The following is a 26,577-nucleotide window of genomic DNA, read 5'->3' on the forward strand; positions in this document are numbered from 1 at the left end:
AGTGTCCGGCTCTGGTGACGTCATTGCACCGCGCCGGGCAGAAGTGTAGCACGTTGTGGCTGTGTAGTCGGGAAAGTGGGATCAAGATGCCGAAAGTCAAAGCTGAGAAGAAGAGTCGTAAGCACCAGGAGATCCGGAGCCAGGGTGAGGGGCCGACCACCTGGGGGCGCTATGGGAGTAGGCAACCTGTGGTTTATGTGGAGCATTTAGCTACTTCATGTAACCTTCTTATGGTAGATGTGCCATGTAGTAAGTAGTACAATGCTCTCCAGGTTTTGTAAAACTACAATTCCCATCATGCCCAGACAGCCTGCGGCTGTCTGGGCATGATGGGAGTTGTAGTTTTGCAACACCTGTAGAGAGCCACTGTTTGGTGAGTAGTGTATAGGTGGCACCAGACACTTCTGTAGTAATATGGCAGCAGTGTCACCTTACTGCAGTGTTTTCCAAACAGTGTCTCCAGCCGTTTCAAAACTACAAATTCTAGCATGCTGGGAGTTGTAGTTTTGCAGCAACTGGAGGCACACTGGTTAGGGTGGGTTCACACCACGATGGTTTCATTAAGAAAAAGTATGCAACCGCACAGAAAACCGTGCCCATAGACTTCCCATTCAAAACCGTATGCACCATAATGTATACGTTTGTCTCCGTTTTTAACACCACACGGTTTTTTACTTTTTTTTTTTCTGGACAGAAAACCGTGGCTTACCATGGTTTTTGGTCCGGGTGAAAACCTGTATTAAACCGTATACGTTTTTTTTTTAACATGGGAGTCAATGGGAACCATACAGAACTGTATGTGCGTACGGTTCCATCCGGTTTTCACCATACGGTTTTTGACTTTCCACATTTTTTTTCTTGGAATTTCAATCAAACAAGTGAAACTTTATTCATAATGGAGTGAAAAGTTCAAAATGTATACTTTTTTTTTCTTAAAAAATGGGTGCAACCGGACATCCTTTTTCAAACCGTATACAGCTAAAAATGTGTATACACGTGTTGATACAGTTTAGTCAGGTTTTGAGGAATCCGTTTTTTTTTTAATCAAAAACCTGATACAGGAACCGTATAGCAAAATCGTAGTGTGAACCCGGCCTTAGATAACGCTGACTTACTGCATCACAACTTGTAGCAGCTAAGATAACTTTCTGTGACTGAAATGTTTACAATACCTTATTACAAACCACTTGCAATGGAGTATGTACGATAGAACAGAAATGTTGAATGATTTCGTGAATGTAGATGTTGGAATGGGACATAAACAATAAGGCTAGGTTCACACTACAGAATAAAGTGGAATTTCACTCGAAACGGTGCAGCAGAATCTTATTGCTGGCAATGGGATTCCAATGCACACCACTGAAATTTGCTGCCAATAGAATGAGATTGCTCATTCTTTAGGATAGAATTCGTTGCCATCTATAAGGCAGCAATGTCCACACGGTCCTAGCACCGACTTATTCAAACAGCACTGGGCACATTCGGGATCTCCGGAGGGGTTTGTGTGAACCTAGCCTAAAGGTCTCAGCTGGGTCCTCAGTGTTATTGCTGTATGTCCCATATATGCATTAAAGGAGAAATGCGGTGCTAAACTTCTAACTTTCCCTGTGCCCAGGCTGCAAAAAAAAAAACAACATTCTCAACTTCCTACGTTCCCCCATTCTGCCATTGGGCATCCCATTCCTCCGGTGCTGCTTTGCTCCCTGCCAGGCCGGCTCCTTACATGCCTGCCGAGGCAGGACATAGCTGCGGCCGGCTATACGCTGACTGCAGTGTGACTTTCTGAGCCTACGCTCTCGTACGGGATGGTGGGGGCCGGAGTGCACCGAGGAGGGGTAAGACCGGGACACCATACAGGAGATTGCAGAGTTCCCAGCAATGATGTTAGTGGAGGGAAGGATCGGGCTTAACCCCTTAAGGACCCGGGCTTTTTCCGTTTTTTCATTTTCAATTTTTCCTCCTTAACTTTAAAAAATCATAACTCTTAAAAATTTTCACCTAAAATTATATATAATGGCTTAATTTTTGCGTCACTAATTCTACTTTGTAATGACATTAGTCATTTTACCCAAAAATCTACGGTGAAACGGGAAAAAAAATCAATGTGCGACAAAATTGATGAAAAAACACTATTTTGTAAGTTTTGGGGGCTTCTGTTTTTACGCAGTACATTTTTTGTCAAAAATGATACCTTATCTTTATTCTGTAGGTCCATACGGTTAAAATGATACCCTACTTGTATAGGTTTGAATTTGTATCACTTCCGAAAAAAATCAGGAATACATGCAGGAAAATTTATACGTTTAAAATGGTAATCTTTTGACCCCTATAACTTTTTTATTTTTCTGTGTTCAGGGCACTTTGAGGACTCATTTTTTGCGCCGTCATCTGAAGTTTTTAGCGGTACCATTTTTGTTCTGATCAGACTTTTTGATCACTTTTTATTCACTTTTTTGTGGTATAAAAAGTGATCAAAAATGCGCTATTTTGAACTTTTGAATTTTTTTGCGCGTACGCCATTGAACGAGCGGTTTAAAAAGCGGTATATTTTTATAATTCGGACATTTCCGCACGCGGCGATACCACATATGTTTATTTTTATTATTATTTACATAATGTTTTTTTTATTTTTGGAAATGCCGGGTGATTCAAACTTTTATTAGGGGAAGGGATAATTGAAAGGGTTAATGATTTTTTTACACTTTTCTTATGCAATATTATAGTTCCTATAGGGGGCTATAACATTGCATTAACTGATCTTTTACACTGATTGATCCATCTCCATAGGAATGGATCAATCAGTGTTTTCGGCGATTGAATGCTCAAGCCTGGATCTCAGGCTTGAAGCATTTATTCGGCGATCGGACAGCACAGGAGAAGGTAAGAAGACCTCCTCCTGTGCTACAGCTGCTCGGGATGCCACGATTATACTGCGGCGATCCCGAACAGCTCCCTGAGCTAGCCGGGCACTTTTACTTTCATTTTTAGCCGCGCGGCTCAGCTTTGAGCGCGCGGCTAAAGGGTTAATAGCACGCGGCACAGTGATCAGTGCCGTGCGCTATTAGAAACGGGTCCATGCTTCACTATGACGCCGGGCCCGCCGCGATATGTGTGACCCCGTGTTATATCGCAGGACTGGGACTCATGACGTACGCATACGTCATGGGTCCTTAAGAGGTTAAAGGGGTATTCCAGGAAAAAACTTTTTTTTTTTATATCAACTGGCTCCAGAAAGTTAAACAGATTTGTAAATTACTTCTATTAAAAAATCTTAATCCTTTCAGTACTTATGAGCTGCTGAAGTTAAGGTTGTTCTTTTCTGTCTAAATCCTCTCTGATGAAACCTGTCTTGGGAAACGCCCAGTTTAGAAGCAAATCCCCATAGTAAACCTCTTCTAAACTGGGCGTTTCCCGAGACAGGTGTCATCAGAGATTACTTAGACAGAAAAGAACAACCTTAACTTCAGAAGCTCATAAGTACTGAAAGGATTAAGATTTTTTAATAGAAGTAATTTACAAATCTGTTTAACTTTCTGGAGCCAGTTGATATATAAAAAAAAGTTTTTTTCCTGGAATACCCCTTTAATGGATTATTCCACCTTCTCCTGTTATTCTGGCAGGAATAACCCAGCGCCATAGCTGTCAGGAAGCAGCTCACCTCTCCACTCCCCATAAACAATATATATATGTTCAGCCTTGCCAAACATTCATTTGTATGGGGAGGTTGGGAGAGTTAATGGGGGAGATTGATCAAAACCTGTCCAGAGGAAAATTTAGCTTAGTTGCCCATAGCAACCAATCAAATCTTTTCAAAAATGAAAGAAGCGATCCGATTGGTTGCTATGGGCAACTTAGCAAATTTTCTACTGGACAGGTTTTGTTGAATCTCCCCCAATGTCCATCTGACAGTTATTGAAAATGTATGACCTCCTTTTAAGGAATGTTTACACTGAGGAAATACCTTGAGGATCTGCACCGCCCAAAAACGGTGATTATTTCGCACAGAATTAGCAGCAAAAATAGGTGGCGAAATTCAAAGTCCTATTGAAAATGGGCTTTACAGTGTGGATTTCAGTTTGAATTGTCACTGTTCTCCGCACAGATTAACCTGTTTTTACTGCAAAAATAATTTGGTATTTTACTATGCGTTATGTGTCCTCAAGTATTCGTGTATAGTGACATACATTGCAGTTAGAGATGAGCGAACTTACAGTAAATTCGATTCGTCACAGACTTCTCGGCTCGGCAGTTGATGACTTATCCTGCATAAATTAGTTCAGCTTTCAGGTGCTCCGGTGGGCTGGAAAAGGTGGATACAGTCCTAGGAGACTCTTTCCTATGAATGTATCCAGCCCACCGGAGCACCTGAAGGCTGAACTAATTTACGCAGGATAAGTCATCAACTGCCGAGCCGAGAAGTCTGTGACGAATCGAATTTACTGTAAGTTCGCTCATCTCTAATTGCAGTCTTCTATCATGGATATAAAACAGGAGATCCTTCAATATAGGCCCAAAATGAGACATGAACCGCACCCAACTGGTCTGTGATCAGGACAGCAAGAAGAGATCTTGAAAAAGTATAGCAGTATTTCTTGTTGGTCCCATACCATGTGTAGCAGTCAGCTGTTATTACTGGAAGACGTTATGGTACATCGAGAACTCCAAAAAATTCTAATACAACTTTCTGTATTTTATTTTCTCACTTTCAGGGGTTATGTTCAACACTGGCATCGGCCAGCACATCCTGAAAAATCCCCTCATTGTAAACAGCATCATTGAGAAGGTTAGCTATATACACACATACTTTCCATTGAAATGACTTCCTAATAGTACAGGTGACTTGTGGATGACTCCCTTGTTTTGTGTCTTCCAGGCTGCTATACGACCCACCGATGTGGTGCTGGAGGTTGGTCCTGGGACAGGAAACATGACTGTCAAGTTATTAGAGAAAGCAAAAAGGGTAAGATCTTCAGTATGACAGACTCCTGGCCTATAAGTACCAGCTTTTTCCTCCTCTCCACAGTCTCTCTCCATGTTCTTCTTAAAAATGTATTTTTTATATATATATATATATATATATATATATATATATATATATATATATATATATAAAAAAAATATTTATTATATTTTATTTTTCACATACACAGATATTTGCAAGAACTGTGTTTGCAAAACTGACAGCAGATAGTGTATCCATATTAGTGGTCACTTTTCTAGTACAATATACTCGAGTATAAGCCGAGTTTTCAGCACAATTTTTTGAGATGAAAACGCCCCCCTCGGCTTATTCTCGAGTGAACTCTCCGCCTGTCAATCCCTTCTCAGTGGTCTTCAACCTGCGGACCTCCAGATGTTACAAAACTACAACTCCCAGCATGGAATTTTAGTTTTGAAACCTCTGGAGGTCTGCAAGTTGAAGACCACTGAGAAGGGATTGACAGGCGGAGAGGTCACTGCGACCTTCGTCATCATCCCTCCTTTAGTTTTCTACTCACCTCACTTCGGTGGGGAGGGTTAGTCGTTCTCCACGCTCCGGGGCTGCCCCGGACCTAGTGACGTTGCGTTGATGACGACGCACAGGGACGTTCATTCGCAGCCTGCGCATGAACGTCCCTGTGCGTCGTCGGGGTAGGCCCGGAGCACGGAGAAGAGGGGCCCCCCGGTGAAAATGGACAGCACGGAACGACTAACCCTCCCCACTGGACGGTCCCTGCAGCACAGATGGCCTGGACCAGCTCACCCTTCCTTCCCACCGAGGGGAGGTGAGTAGAAAACTAAGGGGGGGTGGTCTGGATGGTGCCGATGGCTTTCCAGGCATGCTGGGAGTTGTAGTTTTGCAACATCTGGAGGTCCGCTGGTTGAAGACCACTGATGCAGGGATTAACAGGGATGATGGGGGGGGGGGGGGGGGTTGATGATGGGGGTCTGGATGATGACATCGGGGGATGATGTATTTCCCACCTTTTGGCTTATAGTCGAGTCAATAACTTTTCCTGGGTTTTTGGGGTGAAGTTAGAGGCCTCGGCTTATATTTGGGTTGGCTTATACTCGAGTATATACGGTAACTTCCCAGAAGATGAATTCTCCTCTTCTTGGAGCGGCTTGGGGGCACACGCTTAGGCACTGCTGAATGCCACTTATACACATGTGCTGGATAGCCAAGGGCAAACCATTTTATGCTGCTCTCCTCCACGCTCTCTTGCTTTAATGGTACTATACGTAATGGAGCCTAAGTAGTAAGTATTGCTAGATGTTGTAGAAAGGAGACTAAGACATGAACTTCTTCTTCCCTACCACCAATGGGTCAAAGAGCAGACAGTGTATGTATTAATTGTAGTAAGTAGATGCCTGGGTTTTTAAAATGATCACACAGTAAGACTGTTCACCAGTTGCAGTTGTATTGCTCATCTTAAATATGCAAATTCTTTCAGGTTGTCGCTTGTGAACTTGATACACGACTTGTTGCTGAGCTTCAAAAGAGAGTCCAGGGCACGTAAGTATAGATGCCAGCACACAGTTGCTAGGGGGAAAGAAATAATCATTCCTTTAGTTTTGCTCATCACTGTAAAGTGAATCAGTCTGGTGGTGCTGAGCTGTAGCAGTGCCTCCTCCCTCCCCCATCCTGCCATGCTGTTCATCATTCATGTACAGTGCCATGACACCATAAAGGTCTCTTAAAATAGATATGGAAGCTGATTGGTTACTTGATGTTGCTAATCTACTTTTTCTTTGCATTCATTTGATACATTTTCATCATAGAGATAAAAGCCAATAGATTAAATATGGTTGCTTAAAAAAAAATGTTTTTAAATGTATAGGGGAAATAATTATTGCGTGCATTAGATAAGAAAGTGAAATATGTTATCATTAGCAAACTAATAACTGTGCCACTAGATGGCGCTTTCTGCTTGTCATAACAATTTCCTTTACAAATGAATTTACAATTACTTTTGCAATAAAAATACCTGAAATAGGCACTGTCAGATTCTAAAACTTTTTATATATTGTACATTTGGCAAAATTAACATTAACCTTTCCCCCCCAAAGGACGAGGGAACACTCCCTCCGTCTGGAGAAGAAAAAGTTTAGTCTCAAGGGGCGACACGCCTTCTTTACCATAAGAACTGTGAACTTATGGAACAGTCTACCTCAGGAACTGGTCACAGCAGGAAAAATTAACAGCTTTAAAACAGAGTTAGATACATTCCTGGAACAAAATAACATTAATGCTTATGAAGAAATATAAAATCCCATCCCTTCCCCAATATCGCGCCACACCAATTCCTTCAATTCCCTGGTTGAACTTGATGGACTTATGTCTTTTTTCAACCGTACTAACTATGTAACTAATATGCTTCATAAGAACAGGTTATTTCCTATTTTTAAAAATGATGGCTTTGTCCAAGCTGAAGCACAGGCATGGACAGAGTCCAGTAAGTGAGGATGGGCTAGCACTGTCTGATAGGACTCTTCTGTGCTCTCTCCTGTCTGATAGCACTCCTCTGTGCTCTCTCCTGTCTGATAGCACTCCTCTGTGCTCTCTCCTGTCTGATAGCACTGCTCTGTGCTCTCTCCTGTCTGATAGTACTGCTCTGTGCTCTCTTCTGTCTGATAGCACTGCTCTGTGCTCTCTCCTGTCTGATAGCACTGCTCTGTGCTCTCTCCTGTCTGATAGCACTGCTCTGTGCTCTCTCCTGTCTGATAGCACTGCTCTGTGCTCTCTCCTGTCTGATAGCACTGCTCTGTGCTCTCTCCTGTCTGATAGCACTGCTCTGTGCTCTCTCCTGTCTGATAGCACTGCTCTGTGCTCTCTCCTGTCTGATAGCACTGCTCTGTGCTTTCTCCTGTCTGATAGCACTCCTCTGTGCTCTCTCCTGTCTGATAGCACTCCTCTGTGCTCTCTCCTGTCTGATAGCACTCCTCTGTGCTCTCTCCTGTCTGATAGCACTCCTCTGTGCTCTCTCCTGTCTGACAGCACTCCTCTGTGCTCTCTCCTGTCTGACAGTACTCATCTGTGCTCGCTCCTGTCCTATCAGACAGAACACAGAGGAGTGCTAGCCCACCCTCACTTACTGAACTTTGTCCATGCCTGTGCATCAGCTTGGACAAAACCATGATTTCTATAAAAAAGGAAATAACATTTTCTTATGAAGTATATTAGAAAGGTTATTGTTTTGCCAAGATGTACAACATATAAAAAGTTTTTTTTTTTTTTTTATCTGTGAGTGTCCGTTAAATGTATATTGATGTAATTGTTAGATCAGATGGTGAGTTGCACTTGGAGCTTATATAGTCAGTAAACAGAAAGAAGTAGCATTGGCCCCACCACCATAATACTATCCAGTTAGTAAAAGTTCTAAGTTATTGGTATATTCCTTGACATAATCATCTTCTACCAGTCCACAAACCTCATTCTTCTGTTTTGTATAAACATTGTTCTTGTCATTTGTACTGTAGAATCTTTACTCTTTTTCAGCCATGTTTTATACATACATGTCAATGGTCGATGCAGAACCAATAGCAGTGATGTATTTTCCGTATTCTTATCTTCCAGGCCTATGGCAAGTAAACTTCAGGTCCTGGTTGGTGATGTGTTAAAGACTGATCTCCCGTTTTTTGACTTGTGTGTGGCCAATTTACCCTACCAGGTATTACAATGTCCCCTTCCCCATACACGTATAGGACATTCCATTGTGTTAGTCTTCATCATACTCCATATGACTGATCATTTCCTTCTTTTATAGATTTCCTCTCCCTTTGTTTTCAAGCTGCTTCTTCACAGACCGTTCTTCAAGTGAGTTCTCTAGTTACTTTATGTATAGACATCGTACAGTATGTGTTGGGTGTCAGGCAGCACTGCATCATGGCTCCTATCTAGTTGGGTTTGCATTCCCTAGTCATTTAACAGTTGTGTCTTCTGCCAAGTGTTTAGCTGTCCTTGAACGCTGGGAGTTGTAGTTTTGAAACAGCTGGAGGCACATGGTCTGAGAAAACCTGCTATATATGCTCAGGAAATGTCTTTGTAGCTCATTATAATGCTGATGCTACAAGGCAAAGGTTATAGTTTTAGGACTTCATTGTTCCTAGCTTTGTGTTCTGCTGCACATCATTAGTTGTTTTCTTCTGTCATTGTAGATGTGCAGTGCTGATGTTTCAGAGAGAGTTTGCAATGCGGCTGGTGGCCAAACCAGGAGACAAGCTGTACTGCCGCCTGTCCATTAACACTCAACTACTGGCTCGTGTGGACCACCTCATGAAGGTAAAGCAGCTCTGCCACCTCTGCTCACTTATTCAGATATGTAGAGGGGGAGGGATTATGATGTATCATTGTTCAGCTTTATCCTGTGTCAAGTAAATTGGAAGCATGTTGTGTTTTAACTCCTTAACAACCAAGAGCGTATATTTATGCCCCCCCCCCTTTCCCATGGAAAAAAAAATGTAAATAAAAATAAACATGTATCGCCATGTGCGTAAATGTCTATAAAAATGTTAATTAACCCCTTAAGGACTTAGGACATACCTGTACGTCCTAAGCCCGCTCCCGGTGTTAAAAACGGAGTCACACTGTGACCCCGCATCACACCGAGTCGGTCCCGGCTGCTAATCATAGCCGGGATCCTGGGCTAACAGCGCGCGGCATCGATCGTTGTGCCGCGCACTGTTAACCCTTCAGATGCGGCGATCAAAGTTGACCGCTGCGTGTGAAAGTAAATGCTTCCCGGCAGCTCAGTCGGGCTGATCGGGACATCGCGATAAAATCGCTATGTTCTGATCAGCTGGGACGCAGGCGGAGGTCTTCTTACCTGTGTCCGCGGCGTCTGATCGGGGTTTGATTGCTCCAAGCCTGAACTACAGGCTTGAGCAATCGAGCCCCTATCTCGCTGATCCGTGCAGAGCTATGGCTCTGCAGGGATCAGCATAGAAGATCAGTGTGTGCAGTGCTATAGGTCCCTATGGGAGCTATAGCACTGCAAAAAACGAGTTAACAAAGGTCATATAACCCCTTCCCTAATAAAAGTTCAAATCACCCCCCTTTTCCCCCCAAAAAAACCTGTGTAAATAAAAAAAAACATGTGGTATCGCCTCGTGCGTAAATGCCCGAACTATTTAAAAAAAAAAACTATAATTAAACCGCACGGTCAATGGCGTACGCGCAAAAAAATTCCAAAGTCCAAAATAACGTATTTTTGGTCGCTTTTTAGATCATGAAAAAATTAATAAAAAGCGATCAAAAAGCAATCAAAAGTCAATCACTACAAAAATTGTAGCGCTAAAAACGTCAGATCATGGCGCAAAAGATGAGCCCTCATACCGACCCATACGCAGAAAAATAAAAAAGTTATAGGGGTTAGAAGATGACAATTTTAAACGTATTAATTTTCCTGCATGTAGTTATGATTTTTTCCAGAAGTACGACAAAATCAAACCTATACAAGTAGGGTATCATTTTAATCGTATGGACCTACAGAATAAAGATGAGGTGTAATTTTTATTGAAAAATGTACTGCATAGAAACGGAAGCCCCCAAAAGTTACAAAATGGCGTTTTTTCTTCAATTTTGTCGCACAATGATTTTTTTTCCGTTTTGCTGTAGATTTTTGGGTAAAATGACTGATGACACTGCAAAGTAGAATTGGTGGCGCAAAAAATAAGCCATCATATGGAAGTGAGGAGGAAAAAACAAAAGTGCAAAAACCGAAAACCCCTCAGTCCTTAAAGGGGTAGTCCAGTGGTGAAAAACTTATCCCCTATCCTAAGGATAGGGGATAAGTTTGAGATTGCGGGGGGTCAGAGCGCTGGGGCCCCCTGCGATCTCTCTGTACGGGGCCCCGGCTCTCGGCCCAGATAGCGGGTGTCGACCCTCGCATTAGGCGGAGGCCGACATGCCCCCTCAATACAACTCTATGGCAGAGCCAAAGTGCTGCCTTCGGCAATCTCCGGCTCTGCCATAGAGAAGGCAGCACTTCGGCTCTGCCATAGAGTTGTATTGAGGGGGCATGTCGGCCGCCTCGTGCGGAGGTCGACACGCCCCCTTCCTGCGGGCTGTCGGGGCTCCGTACAGGAGATCGCAGGGGGCCCCAGCGGTCGGACCCCCCGCGATCTGCAACTTATCCCCTATCCTTAGGATAGGGGATAAGTTGCTCACCACTGAGTCACCACTGGACTACTCCTTTAAGGGGTTAAACCACACGGTCAATGGTGTACACTAAAAAAAAATTCCAAAGTCCACAATTGCGTATTTTTGGTCACTTTGTACACCCTAACAAATGTATAAAAATTATCAAAAAGTCCAATCAAAACAAAAATGGTACCGAAAAAAAAACTTCAGACACGGCGCAAAAAATGAGCCCTCATACCCTCTGTACCGTATTTTTCGCCGTATAAGACGCACTTTTTCTTCCCCAAAACGTGGTGGGAAAAGTTGGTGCGTCTTATACGGCGAATATACGCCCGAGGCTGCTGCGGGCGAGAGCGGGAAGTCAGCGGTAAGTACAGAGGCTGCGGCGGTGCGGTACAGCGCTGACTAACCGCTCCCCACCCGCAGCAGCCTCATGACCGCCGGTGAATTTTTCCCCTCACACCGGCTATGTTTATTGCCCTATGCCTGGAACATACAGTTCCGGGCGCCGGGCAAGTGAATTACTAATAACTGTTTACTAAAAACCAGGGTGCCTCCAGCTGTTCTGAAACTACAACTCCCAGCATGCCCGGACCGGCAAAGGCTGTCTGGGCATGCTGGTAGTTGTAGTTTCACAACAGCTGGAGGCCCCCTGGTTTTTAATATACAGTATTAGTTTTTACCTGCTCTGGCCGGCCCCCGCCTGCAGCCAAACACGGGAGCCGGCCCGGGCAGATAAAATCATAGGTTTTCCTATGCCGGACATCCCTATGTCCCGAAAAATCTTTTCGGGACATAAGGATGTCCGCGGGTCACTCACCATTCCCCGGCTGATGCGCGTCCTCCTCCGGTCCTCCTGCGGTCTTCCTGCGATCCTCCGCCTCTCCTATGGTTGTACGCACGGGACCTCAGTGACGTCCCGTGCGTACAACCATAGAGGCGCCGGAGGATCGCAGGAAGACCGGAGGAGGACGAGTGCGGCCGGGCCTGGTGAGTGACCGGCGTTGTGTAATCTTCAGCGTTCTGGTCACCGCTCCTCCGGTCCCGGCACCTACTGCTATGGTCCATAGGCCATAGCAGTAGATTGTGACACCGGGCCAGAGGAGCGGTGACCGGAACACTGTGGGGGCAGCAGTACAGACATACAGCCTCCAGCCGTACACTGTATATGGCTGGAAGCTGTATGTCTGTGGGGGGGAGCTGCCTACCATTGTGGGGGAACTATACTGCCAACTATTGTGGGGGGACTATACTGCCAACCATTGTGGGGGAACTATACTGACAACCATTGTGGAGGGGGGCTGCCTACCATTGTGGGGGAACTATACTGCCAACTATTGTGGGGGGGGGGGGGGAGCTGCCAGTGCCTACCATTGTGGGGGAACTATACTGCCAACCAACTATTGTGGGGGGACTATACTGCCAACCATTGTGGGGTAACTATACTGACAACCATTGTGGGGGAACTATACTGCCAACCGTTGTGGAGGGGGGGGGGAGCTGCCTACCATTGTGGGGGAACTATACTGCCAACTATTGTGGGGGAACTATACTGCCAACCATTGTGGGGGGAGGAGCTGCCTACCATTGTGGGGGAACTATACTGTCTACCATTGTGGGGGAACTATACTGTCTACCATTGTGGGGGAACTATACTGCCAACCATTGTGGGGGAACTATACTGCCAACCATTGTGGGGGAACTATACTGCCAACCATTGTGGGGGAACTATACTGCCAACCATTGTGGGGGAACTATACTGCCAACCATTGTGGGGGAACTATACTGCCAACTATTGTGGGGGAACTATACTGCCAACCATTGTAGGGGAACTATAATGCCAACCATTGTGGAGGGGGGGGGAGCTGCCTACCATTGTGGGGGAACTATACTGCCAACTATTTTGGGGGAACTATACTGCCAACCATTGTGGGGGGAGGAGCTGCCTACCATTGTGGGGGAACTATACTGTCTACCATTGTGGGGGAACTATACTGTCTACCATTGTGGGGGAACTATACTGCCAACCATTGTGGGGGAACTATACTGCCAACCATTGTGGGGGAACTATACTGCCAACTATTGTGGGGGAACTATACTGCCAACCATTGTGGGGGAACTATACTGCCAACCATTGTAGGGGAACTATAATGCCAACCATTGTGGGGGGAGGGGGGAGGAGCTGCCTACCATTGTGGGGGAACTATACTGCCAACCATTGTGGGGGAACTATACTGCCAACCATTGTGGGGGAACTATACTGCCAACCATTGTGGGGGAACTATACTGCCAACCATTGTGGGGGAACTATACTGCCAACCATTGTGGGGGAACTATACTGCTAACTATTGTGGGGGAACTATACTGATATAAAATATTTTACTACAGTATTTGGTTCAGAATCTTTTTTTCTAGATTTTCCTCCTTTAAAATTGGGTGCGTCTTATATGCCGGAGCGTCTTATATGGCGAAAAATACGGTATATGGAAAAATAAAAAAGTTATAGGGGTCAGAAGAAGACAATTTTACACATACTAATTTTGGTGCCTGTAGTTATAATTTTTTTAAAGTAGTTAAATAAAATAAAACCTACCGTATATAAATGAGGTATCCTATTAACCGTATGGACCTACAGAATAAAAATGTCATTTTTACCAAAAAGTGCACTGCATAGATTTGGAAGACCCCAAAAATTACAAAATGGCATTTTTTTTTTCCAATTTTTGCCCCACAAATTTTTTTTTTTTCGGGGTTGCCATCAATTTTGTGGTGAAATGATTGATGCCATTACAAAGTACAGTTGGTGGCGCAAAAAATAAGCCCTCATCAGTCTGTAGGTGCAAAATTGAAAGAGTTATGACTTTTAGAAGGTGAGGAGGAAAAAACAAAGGTGCAAAAAACGGAAAAACCCGTGGTCCATAAGGGGTTAAGGCCACAGGACAGTACTGATCTCTGCACACATACCTTGTAAACAGAGATCAAGATTGTGTTTTAAAATGGTCAAGGTTACCGTATATACTCGAGTATAAGCCGAGTTTTTCAGCACGATTTTTCGTGCTGAAAACACCCCCCCTCGGCTTATACTCGAGTGAACTCTCCACCCGCAGTGGTCTTCAACCTGCGGACCTCCAGAGGTTTGAAAACTACAACTCCCAGCAAGCCCGGGCAGCCATCGGCTGTCCGGGCTTGCTGGGAGTTGTAGTTTTGAAACCTCCGGAGGTCCGCAGGTTGAAGACCACTGCGGCCTTCGACATCATCCAGCCCCCTCTCACTCCCCTTTAGTTCTGTACAGTACTCACCTCCGCTCGGCGCTGGTCCGGTGCTGCAGGACTGTCCGGAGAGGAGGTGGTCCGGCGGGCTGCTATGTTCACCGGGGAGGCCTCTTCTAAGCGCTTCCGGCCCGGCCCCAGAATAGTCACATTGCCTTGACAACGACGCAGAGGTACGTTCATTGCCAACGTACTTCTGCATCATCGTCAAGGCAACGCCTCTATTCCGGGCCGGAAGCGCGGAGAAGAGGCCTCCCGGTTAAGATAGCAGCCCGGAACCACTATCCCACCGGACCACCTCCTCTCCGGACAGTCCTGCAGGACCGGACCAGCGCCGAGCGGAGGTGAGTACTGTACAGAACTAAAGGGGGTGAGAGGGGGCTGGATGATGTCGAAGGCCGCAGTGGTCTTCAACCTGCGGACCTCCGGAGGTTTCAAAACTACAACTCCCAGCAAGCCCGGACAGCCGATGGCTGCCCGGGCTTGCTGGGAGTTGTAGTTTTGAAACCTCTGGAGGTCCGCAGGTTGAAGACCACTGAGGGCGGATGATGAGAAGAGGATGATGAAGGGGGGGTGTGGGATGATGACAAGAGGATGATGAAGGGGGGTGTGGGATGATGAAGGGGGATGTGTGGGATGATTACAAGGGGATGATGAAGGGGGGTGGGGATGATGACAAGGGGATGATGAAGGGGGGTGGGGATGATAAGGGGATGATGAAGGGGGTTGGGGATGATGACAGGTGATGATGATGAGGGTCTGGATGATGACAGGCGGTGATGATGATGGGGATGTTAATGACGGGTCTGGATGATGACAGGGGGGGGATGATGTATTTCCCACCCTAGGCTTATACTCGAGTCAATAACTTTTCCTGGGATTTTGGGTTGAAATTAGGGGTCTCTGCTTATACTCAGGTCGGCTTATACTCGAGTATATACGGTAATTGGAATGGCAATGGTAATGGTCAAGGTTATTGTCAGCTATGTATCTTAGTTTACAGTGAGCTTTTCCTGCCTCTCTTCAAACAGTCATTGTTAGCTGAATATAGTCTAACATGCCACCCATGTTCTGTCCTCTGCTTCTGACAGTGACCAAACAGGTGCAGTGTTCAGCTTAAAGGGGTACTCTGGTGGAAAACTTTTTTTTTTTTTTTTTTTTTTTTTTTTTTTTTTATCAACTGGTGCCAGAAAGAAACAGATTTGTAAATAACTTCTATAAAAAAAAAATCTTTACCCTTCCAGTACTTTTTAGCAGCTGTATGCTACAGAGGATATTCTATTATTTTTGAATTCCTTTTTTGTGTTGTCCACAGTGCTCTCTGCTGACACCTCTGTCCAGAGCAGCATAGGTTTGCAATGGGGATTTTCTCCTGCTCTGGACAGTTCCTGATATGGACATCAGGTGTCAGCAGAGAGCACTGTGGACAAAACAAAAAATAAATCCGAAAAGAAAATAATTTCCTCTGTAGCATACAGCTGCTAAAAAGTGCTGGAAGGATAAAGTTTTTAATAGAAGTCATTTACAAATCTGTTAACTTTCTGGCACAAGTTGATTTAAAAATTAAAAAAAAAAAAAAAAATGTTTTCCACCAGAGTACCCCTTTAACGTGTCCCTGTCAAGTTAATGATCTGTGTGGGTCATGGAACATGATCTGTGCCTGAATGGCATTTGGAATGAGTAGACCTCTGTGCAATCTCCTGTGCTTCATGGAGGTTGTGTTGTATATAAAGGCTTAAGATTTTGTCTGATATCTTGTATTAATTTGCACTGTTGCAGGTTGGAAAGAACAACTTCCGACCTCCTCCAAAAGTGGAATCCAGCGTTGTTAGAATTGAGCCTAAAAATCCTCCTCCTCCCATAAACTTTCAGGTGAGCACACTTCTCCCCTTACAAAACCATGCCGTGTTAAATGTCTAATCATTTCTGTGTCGTCTATCAAATTAGTCAAATATTGTTTTTATATGGCTTTCTTGCTTACACCAGGGTCTTCTCAAGCGAACAGCAGTAAAGCTAAAACTGTAGCGTGTGTACAGCGTGTATGTATTTTAATGTAAATAGGAATCCTCAATAGAGGACAAATGGCGGGGCAGCCCTGGACGTAAATGTCTCACAATTTTAAACCAATACACAGAAACATTCAGTATGCGTTGGTTTTATTCATGAAAGGGAACTTCTTATTAGTTTAATGCAGCCTGAACTATGAGCAGTAGGGAAACATTGACAGTAGAGATGAGCGAACTTACAGTAAATTCGATTCGTCACGAACTTCTCAGCTCGGCAGTTGATGACTTATCCTGCATAAATTAGTTCAGCTTTCCGGTGCTCCGGTGGGCTGGAGAAGGTGGATACAGTCCTAGGAAAGAGTCTCCTAGGACTGTATCCACCTTTTCCAGCCCACGGGAGCCCCTGCAAGCTGAACTAATTTATGCAGGAAAAGTCATCAACTGCCGAGCCGAGAAGTTCGTGACGAATCGAATTTACTGTAAGTTCGCTCATCTCTAATTGACAGGCTCCCTAATCTGTGATCTGAACAGTTTTGCCGTTTCATAGTTGTAACATTGACCAGTAACAGGGATTAGATTGATCAGGTCGTACTGACACCTTGATTGACAGATCTATCATTATAGGCCAATGTTTCCACACCAGGGTGCCTCCAGCTGTTGCAAAACTACAACTCCCAGCATGCCCGGACAGCCTTTGGCTGTCCGGGCATGCTGGGAGTTGTAGTTTTGCAACAGCTGGAGGCACCCTGGTGTGGAAACACTGTTATAGGCAGATAGAGAGAGATCTATCAATCAAGCCTCCAAGGACCACCCTAATGACTCGGAGCTGCTTTCCCAGCTGCATGTGGTTCAGGCAGCATTAAACTAGTGATTAGAGTTGAGCAAAGTTACAGTGATTCAATTCGTCACAAACTTCTCGGCTTGGCATTTGCTGACTTTAGCCTGCATAAATTAGTTCAGCTTTCAGGTGCTCCGGTGGGCTGGAGACTCTCTCCTAGGACTGTGTCCACCTTTTCCAGCCCACCGGAGCACCTGAAATCTGAACTCATTTATGCAGGCTAAAGTCAGCAAACGGCGAGCCGAGAAGTTTCTGACGAATCAAATCATTGTAACTTCGCTATTCTCTACTAGTGATAAGCTCCCTTGAAAAGCCCTCCCAGACATGGAGTAGTTTGTCTGTTTTAGTAGGAGTAATAGTAGTCTTTATTCCCCATGTGTGTGTTGTACAAGATCTTTTCCTCCATCAATTGCCTTGGTTGAAATATATAATTGTTTACTTTCTTTATCTCTCTAGGAATGGGACGGTTTGGTGCGAATTGCATTTGTAAGGAAAAACAAAACCCTTTCAGCATCATTTAAGTAAGTATTGTACACTGAACCTTGTAATGTTACTCTAACTCAATAAACATTAAAGGCTTTGGACAACTTTGTTGGTAAACTTATTGCTCATTTGTTAACAAAATGCAAAGTTTAAAATAGTCTTTATTAAAAATTTCCTAACATTTTTCTGTTAAAAGGGGTTATCCACCATAAGGTGATTTTAGTACGTACCTGGCAGACAGTAATGGACATGCTTAGGAAGGATCTGCGCTTGTCTTGGGGCTAAATGGCTATGTTGTGAGATTACCATAACACTGTGGCTAGCTTTTTGTGAACTGGTATTTCCTGTTTGAGTTTTCTTCTTTAGCCTACAAATCCCATAATTCCATCTTCCTCCCACCCACACATCAGCCACCCCATCCATTGAAACATAAATGAGCAGACTCCATTCAAAAGACCTGTGGTTTTCAATCAAGGTGCCTACAGCTGTTGCATAAGTTGCAGATTGATCTCTCTCCCACCAACCGATTGCTTCACCCATTGAAGCAGACAGGCTCCCTGTCATCAGCTGACTAGTGAGTCAGGTCTCGGCCGCATTGCAACCTGGGAAAAATCAGAGACAACAGTCATTTTGTTTGCTGTTAAAAATAAATATTGGAGTGAAAATCGCAGAAGAATTGTGAGAAAACCGTCACACACAGATACAGACACTATATTATGAACTACACTAACTTTACAGCCCCCGTAGCATAGTCAAATAAAAAAAATCCTGGAATACCCCTTTAAGGGTCCGTTCACACTGAGTAATTCAAAAGGAATTTACTCGAGTAATTTCCTCTTGAATTCTTTGCTCAGAAATGGCTGAACATCTGTTTTTTGCCATTGACTTCAATGTATTTTACTCTGCACTGTTCACACTGAGTAAATGCCGTTGGCGGAATTCCACCGCGGATTTCACGTTCATTCTTCTTGCGGAATATGCGAGCAGAAGTCTATTGAAGTCAATGGTAAATTTTCTGCTCAAAATCGTTTTTGCAACTGAATTTGCGTGGAATTCATGCGGAATCCCCACGGTAAAGCTAGAAATTACAGTCCACTGAAATATGTAATTAGCTCATTAGCATTTTTTCCTGGCCGGAAATTTTTCTGCTTGAATTCCTCTAGAATTACTCAGTGTAAACGTACCCTTAGAGTCTAAACAAGCCCTTCACATAGCTGGCAGTTCTGCTGATGCAACTCCATCCTATTGGATTGCTCCCTTTCCACACCTTGATCTGCTGCAATAACAGTTTGGAGGCTTTTCTGATAAAACTGTAGGGTCAGTGGCTAGCTGTACCCTTATGTTGGCCATATAATACAATAATTGCCATCTCCCTCATTAACATGTATACTATCCCATTTGTGGATTCGTGCTTGGTATATGACATATTTATTTTGTTTTTATTTTTTTTATTTTTTTTGCAGGTCCAGTGCAGTCCAGGAGCTATTGGAGAAAAACTATAGGATACACTGCTCCCTCCATAACATTGTAAGTGGTATCATGCAGAATGCAACCTCTTTGTTATAACCATTACACATCATCACATTTTCGCTTTTTATTTTTAATATTTTGTTATTTAGTTTTTGGAATTAAGTGAGAAGTTACAGATACAATATTGTCTTATAGGCTGTGTGGACTCTACTAACCATCAGTATATAGAAGATGTCATGTTTTTTCTGAGCTTAGTTCTTCTTTCCTTCCCTTTTGCATAAGTGTCTAGATAAAATAAGAAAGCTGAGGATTTAGATCATCAATGCACTTGGGTAATGAGCATTTAGGTTTATTTTCCATATGTGTGGCACAGTATGAGCTCACTACATGTGTCTAGCCTTGGTTTATTATGTTCACATTTCTTTACTATACTACGATAATATGGACACTGCCCTTATAGCTGGCCATGCACATAAGAAGGTCTACTGAACCCGCCAATTTCATCAGTATCGGATGACCTACCTAGTAATGTGTATTGGGGTGTCCCTGGTTTCCTCCAAATCATATGTTCTGGTGAATAAGTGTCAGTGAGTTGGATTGCAGCATGCCCAATTATTTTTCTTCTCAAGGTAGAGGTGTCTGGCAGTGGATTATTTCCCTTTCTTAATTTAGAACACATGCACACTTATTGGAGCTGAGCATGCATGGGTATGGCTAGACAGCTATCCAATTTGTATAGCTAGCCTAAGGGTCCTAATACACTGAGATTATTGGCCAAACAGGAGCTTCTCCCCATCTTATTGGCCTTCACTGAAAGATTTGGGTATAGGGAGAGATCTATCAATTAAGGCTGAAGGGGAGGAGAGAAGCCTCTGGGGACTGCCCCAATGACTTGTGGTTTAGACAACATGAAAGCCATGATATGTTCTCTTTAATGACACTTCTATCCCAGGAAACAATAGATCGTTCAGGGGTGTGAAAATAAAAAATTAAAAAAACTACTTGTCCAAGGGACTAAAATGGGAGCACAATCTACTTGTCCCTCATGACAATCCACTTGTCTGGGCCAATTTTCGTTTTTTGCACTAGTTATTTTTTTTTTTCCTTCTCGCTCTATAATAGTTATGTCTTTTCATCTAAAGAACCATGGGGGGGGTTGGTTTGTGAGAGACCGATTTATACTTTCTAATGATTTTTCGTGCTGAAAACGACCCCCTCGGCTTACTCGAGTGAACTCCCCGCCTGTCAATCCCTTCATCAGTGGTCTTCAACCTGCCGACCTCCAGATGTTTCAAAACCACAACTCCCAGCATGCCCGGACAGCCATCGGCTGTCCAGGCATGCTGGGTGTTGTAGTTTTGAAACCTCTGGAGGTCCGCAGGTTGAAGACCACTGCGGACTTAGTCATCATCCAGACACCCCACCCCCCCTTTTGTTTTGTACTCACCTCCCCTACAGTGTGAAGTTAGAGGGAGCTGGTCCGGGCCATCTATGCTGCAGGGACCGTCCGGTGGGGATGGTTAGTTGTTGCGGGCTGTCCATTTTCACTGGGGGGCCTCGTAGTAGTGACGCTGCTTTGACGACGACGCACAGGGACTTTCATGCGCAACGTCCCTGTGCGTCGTCGTCAAGGCAACGTCACTAGTCCGGGCCCGAAGTGTGGAGAAGAGGCGCCCCCCCCCCGGTGAAAATGGACAGCCCGCAACGACTAGCCATCCCCACCGTACGGTCCCTGCAGCATAGATGGCCCGGACCAGCTCACCCTTACTTCCCGCCGAGGGGAGGCGAGTACAAAACAAAAAGGGGGGGGGGGCTGGATGATGACGAAGGCCGCATTGGTCTTCAACCTGCGGACCTCCAGAAGTTTCAAAACTACAACTCCCAGTATGCCTGGACAGCCGATGGCTCTCCGGGCATGCTGGGAGTGGTAGTTTTGCAACATCTGGAGGTCCGCAGGTTGAAGACCACTGATGAAGGGATTGACAGGCGGGGATAATGACGGGGGTCTGGATGATTACATGGGGGGATGATGTATTTCCCACCCTAGGCTTATAATCGAGTCAATAACTTTTCCTGGGTTTTTGGGGTAAAATTAGGGGCCTCGGCTTGTATTCGGGTCGGCTTATACTCGAGTATATACGTTATTTTTCCATAGCATATGCATCGAAACAAAAAAAATATATATAGTGTGTATGAGAGGGGAAATAAAATTTTGCTAATTTGTTTGTTTTTCTTTTTTTTACACCATTTACCTTGTGGACAAACGAACATATTATTTTGAAACATTAGGTCGGCCTGATTACAGCAATACCAAATTTGTATAGTTTTTGCCATGTTTTCCTTTTTTTTTTTTTTTTTTTTTTTTTTTTTTTTTTTTTTTTTACATTTACATCATTTAATGCTTGGGATATATAATGTTATATTTTAATAGTATGGACATGCACGCAGTGATACCTATTATGTTATTTTTTTTATATAGGAAAAGGGGGTGATTTGAACTTTTAATATGGAAGGGGTCCGTGTGTGTGTGTGTGTGTTTTAAACTTTTGTTTGAACTTTTAGTCCCCTAAGGGGACTTTTAGGAGAAATCATTAGATTTCTCATACAGATCAATGCAGTTCTATTAAACTCCATTAATCTGTGTGCTCTGCACTCCATTGATAAAGCGATTGCAGTTCGGGGGATGATCCACTCCACTAGATCCCCAGGGAACATTTACATGTCCCTTTTTAGATGTCACTGTCAGCTTTGTCAGTGCAATCTAAAGGGTTAATAGCTGGCTGCTGCACATGCCGCCTATTAGCGGCAGCCCCCAGCTACTGAAATCAGCTGGGGGCCACCGGGTATGGAGCAGGCTCGAGTCACGAGATGGCTACTTACACCCTGAGCGCCGCCGTGCTTGTTTGGGGCTTTCAGGTCCGAGCCCTTGCCGGTCTTGCCCGAAGTAGGGCTAAAGGCTTGAAAAATATACCTGCCCGGTATCCGGAACTGCATGTCCTGGGCGTCAGGTGATAGGATTTCCACATCCTTGTTGTTTGAATTAGATTTTGTCAGGGCTGTGGAGTCTGTAGATAAATGTTCCGACTCTGGCGGTTTTTTTGTACCTCTGACTCTTCTGTATTAATATGCGAATGTATTTTATACATTCCTTGAAGGAAAGAAAGGCAACATACATGTCATTACCACAGGACTACTGTCTGGGAAGCCAACAGTCTACTGTATTGAACAGTTTGTGTGCTGATCTGCTGCTGAAGATAGGGCAGTGGGAGGATCCAGGAAGGGGCATTTATCATAAAACATGATTTCCCTAGTAGAATCCCATAGTCATGTTTAAAGGGGTACTCCGCCCCCTAGACATTTTATCCCCTATCCAAAGGATAGGGGATAAGATGTCAGATTGCCGGGGTCCCGCTGCTGGGGACCCCCGGGATCGCCACTGCGGCACTGCGCTATCATTACTACACAGAGCGAGTTTGCTCTGTGCGTAATGACGGGCAATACAGGGGACGGAGCAGCGTGACATCATGGCTCTGCCCCTCGTGACATCATGGCCCGCCCCCTTAATGCAAGTCTATGGCAGGGGGCATGAAGACCGTTACGCCCCCTCCCATAGACTTGTAATGAGGGGCGGGCCATGACGTCACGAGGGGCGGAGCCGTGACGTAACGATGCTCCGGCCCCTGTATTGCCCGTCATTACGCACAGAGCGAACTCACTCTGTGCAGTAATGATAGCGCGGAGCCGCAGCGGCGATCCCGGGGGTCCCCAGCAGCGGGATCCCGGTGATCTGACATCTTATCCCCTATCCTTTGGATAGGGGATAAGATGTCTAGGGGCGGAGTACCTAACAATCGAGTTTACAAGTTTTTATAGCCTTAGCTGAATGGCAGCAGTTTTTCCAATGGTTTACAGCTTCAGTCTTGAACTATTGACCCTCCATTCCCTTCACTTATACAAGTGTCTCTAGTCCTGCAAAAAACATATTTACTTAATCCCTTATCAGTGAGAGGCTAGGTTACCCATTGGTTCCCTGTAACAGCAGAAGACAAAACTATGGAAAGTATAAGTATTGCCGCTCCTAATTGTGTGTTGCGTGCCATATAGTGAAGCACATGAAAAGCATGCTTCTTCAAGGTCACTTAACATGTTAATTTTGCGGTTATGTGAGGCACTTCATGCATTGGTCTTTATTCTTAAAGTAGAGAAGTGTTTAATTATAACTTTTTGTGAATTGGGACATTTAAACTTTAAGCTTTTTTTTTTTTTTTTTTATACCAATCTAAATTTGGTAGGAGTCGGTGCATTGTTTGCCGACTCTGACTCCAGGTACCCAAAATTTCGTCCGACTCCTCGACTCAGACTCCACAGCCCTGGATTTTGGCACCATTGTCATAATCCGCCAACAACAATCTAATGTGTATGGTCAGCTCTTTAGTCCATGTTGTCATGCTGGGATTGGACAGCCAGAGGGGACATTTGGGGATGCAGGAAACTTCACTTGGCTTTTTTCTACAACCAGGGAATATATATCCTGCATATAAATGTCAGTACAGTAATGTAGACAGGAGACCTGACATCTGTACGGGACCTTACACTGCAATGTGACATACACTCTCTTGTTTTCTGACACAGGCAATCCCTGAAAACTTCAGCATAGCCGAGAAAATTGAAAAGATCTTGACAGACACCGGATTTTGTGAAAAGCGAGCCCGTACTATGGACATAGATGACTTTATCAGGTGATTTCATGTTGATAATTTATTTCTTTTTTTCTAGTTCTGGAAAATTATTTATTTATTAAGTTTATCTGAATTACCTATTTATATATATTTATTTTTCCACAGGTTACTTCATGGGTTTAATGCCGATGGAATCCACTTCTCTTAAATTATTTGGAGATTTTTTCCTACTGTGATTTTTAATATGACTTGTTAATTGGATATTGTATTTTATATATTATTTGGTATCTGCACAGAGGCAGTAACTGGGTGGACGTCAGATACAATCATCAGCCAGTCTGACCTTGGCCATGTAGATAAGAGGCAGGAGCTGTCATTGCTTTATCTGTACATAGAGCTTACATTCTACAGATTATAATAAAAACGTGTATATAGTTTAACGTCCGTGTTCTATATGCTTGTCATCTATTTCTATATTAGTTTCATGCTCTGAAAACACTTTGCTTGCAGTGAGTGTTGTAATTTTACTGAAAGGATAACAATGAAATGCTTATGCAGATCCACTGCTGACAACTGGTGATGGATTTAGCTTACCCGCTTTGTGCCCAGATTATAGAGAATCATTCACCCATAGAAATTAATAGGTCATTTTCTAACCTCATTTTTCTTAACCCCTTCCCTCTTTGACAATTTTTCATTTTTGCACTTTAGTTTTTTCCTCCTCACCTTCTAAAAATCATAACACTTTTAATTTTCCCCCCTGTAGACCCATATGAGGGCTTGTTTTTTGCGCCATCAATTTTACTTTGTAATTCTATTAATTTCACCACAAAATCTACAGCGAAACCACAAAAAAATTATTTGTGGGGAAAATTTTAAAAAATGTGGTAATTTTCAGCGGCTTCCGTTTCTACGTAGTGCAGTTTTCGGTAAAATTGTCACCTTATATTCTGTAGGACAACCTTAACTTCAGAAGCTCATAAGTACTGAAAGGAATAAGATTTTTTAATAGAAGTAACTTACAAATCTGTTTAACTTTCTGGAGCCAGTTGATATGTATAAAAAAGTTTTTTCCTGGAATACCCCTTTAACCTCATTTATACACAGCGATCAACTTTGATCGCTGTGTCTAAAGGCTTAATGCCGGACATCAGCCCAATCGGCGATGTCCGGCATCAGCCGTTGGTCCCGGTTTCTTACAGCAACCGGATATGATGCCCGTGTCATCCTAAAGGTTAGGGGATAAGATGTCTGATTGCGGGGGTCCCCCCACTGGGGACCCCCGTTCATGAGCTGCGCGGAGCGAAGATCACGCCCCCTCCCATAGACTTGCACTGAGGGGGCGGGACGTCACAATACCCCGGCCACTGTATCACCCATCATCAGCCACGGAGCAATCTTTGCTCCCTGCAGCTCATGAACGGTGAAGTGCTGCAGGAGAGATCACGGAGGTCCCCAGCGATCAGACATCTTATCCCCTATCCTTTAGATAGGGAATAAGATGTCTGGGGCGGAATACCCCAGACATCTTTTGTGGACAGCATTAAAGAAGGTGTCCATTCTAATCTCTCATTGGCTTTCTGCAGTCCATGATCAATGTGGTACACACCAGAACATCAAACAGCAAGGTGACTACTCTTCACCCTTTAAATAGGTGACTGACTGTTTTACAAGTTTAGAGACACCTGTGACCCTAATTCCAGGACACACCTTAGGTTACCATGTCCCTGTTACATATATTTCCTGTCTTTTCTAGGCGTACCATTATTTTTGTCCAGGCTAGTTTCATAAAAATTTCATTTAAAAGCAATGTCTGATTTTCAGTTTATTTTCAGTATTTTCAGTAAATTATTATTACTACTTTTGTCGGTTTCAATTTAATTCAGTAAGCCTCTTCTCTCTTTAACCCCTTAAGGACCAAGCCCATTTTCACCTTAAGGACCAGAGTGTTTTTTGCACATCTGACCACCGTCACTTTAAGCATTAATAACTGATGATTTTACTTCTCATTCTGATTCCGAGAGAGTTTTTTGTTGACCTATTCTACTTTATGTTAATGGTACATTTCCGTCAATACTTGTGTCATTTCTTGGTGAAAAATTCCAAAATTTGATGAAAAAATTTAACATTTAGCATTTTTCTTACTTTGAAAATGGATATTCCAAATAAATTATATATTGATTCACATATACAATTTGTCTACTTTATGTTGACATCCTAAAGATGACATGTTTTTACTTTTGGAAGACATCAGAGGGCTTCAAAGTTCAGCAGCAATTTTCAAATTTTTCACGAAATTTTCGAAATCTGAATTTTCAGGGACCAGTTCAGTTTTGAAGTGGATTTGAAGGGTATTCATATTAAAAAATACCCCATAAATGACCACATTATAGAAACTGCACCCCTCAAAGTATTCAAAATGACATTCTGAAAGTTTAACCCTTTAGGTGTTTCACAGGAATAGCAGCAAAGTGAAGGAGAAAATTCAAAATCTCAATGTTTTACACTCGCATGTTCTTGTAGACCCAGTTTTTGAATTTTTACAAGGGGTAATAGGAGAAAAAGCCCCCCGAAATACCTCATGTGTATGTGAAGTGCTCGGCGAGCGCAGTAGAGGGCTCAGAAAAGAAGGAGCAACAATGGGATTTTGGAGAGTTTTTGGGGGGCATGTCGAATTTAGGAAGCCCCTATGGTGCCAGAACAAAAAAAA

General features: G+C 43.7%; 1 protein-coding gene across 4 annotated transcripts; it reads left to right on the forward strand.

The window, feature by feature from the left end:
* The first annotated feature begins 11 nt into the window (after nt 1–11).
* Nucleotides 12–26,095, forward strand: DIMT1 (DIM1 rRNA methyltransferase and ribosome maturation factor). Of its 4 annotated transcripts, XM_056541389.1 has the most exons (13): nt 3,903–3,962; nt 3,997–4,023; nt 4,710–4,783; nt 4,874–4,960; nt 6,435–6,496; nt 8,558–8,651; nt 8,748–8,797; nt 9,139–9,262; nt 16,171–16,263; nt 17,692–17,756; nt 19,182–19,245; nt 23,821–23,927; nt 24,033–26,095. In XM_056541389.1, exons 1-13 carry the CDS (start codon nt 3,941–3,943, stop codon nt 24,073–24,075), a joined length of 912 nt encoding a protein of 303 aa, XP_056397364.1. In that variant the 5' UTR covers nt 3,903–3,940; the 3' UTR covers nt 24,076–26,095. The 4 variants fall into 4 exon arrangements, with proteins under 4 accessions (XP_056397356.1, XP_056397371.1, XP_056397379.1 ...); XM_056541381.1 differs by lacking the exons at nt 3,903–3,962; nt 3,997–4,023 and adding an exon at nt 12–144 and having other exon boundaries at nt 24,033–26,090; XM_056541396.1 differs by lacking the exon at nt 3,997–4,023 and having other exon boundaries at nt 3,856–3,988; nt 24,033–26,093.
* The last annotated feature ends 482 nt before the right edge of the window (nt 26,096–26,577 follow it).

Source organism: Hyla sarda, chromosome 1 (genome assembly GCF_029499605.1).
Source record: "Hyla sarda isolate aHylSar1 chromosome 1, aHylSar1.hap1, whole genome shotgun sequence".
Taxonomy (NCBI): Eukaryota; Metazoa; Chordata; class Amphibia; order Anura; family Hylidae; genus Hyla; species Hyla sarda.

Excerpts from the sequence above, each read along its gene's own strand:
- DIMT1 (XM_056541381.1), top strand. The coding sequence starts at position 87 with ATGCCGAAAGTCAAAGCTGAGAAGAAGAGTCGTAAGCACCAGGAGATC. Across the intron at positions 6,497-8,557 it reads CAAAAGAGAGTCCAGGGCAC|GCCTATGGCAAGTAAACTTC; the intron begins GTAAGTATAGAT and ends CTTATCTTCCAG. Across the intron at positions 8,652-8,747 it reads TGGCCAATTTACCCTACCAG|ATTTCCTCTCCCTTTGTTTT; the intron begins GTATTACAATGT and ends CTTCTTTTATAG.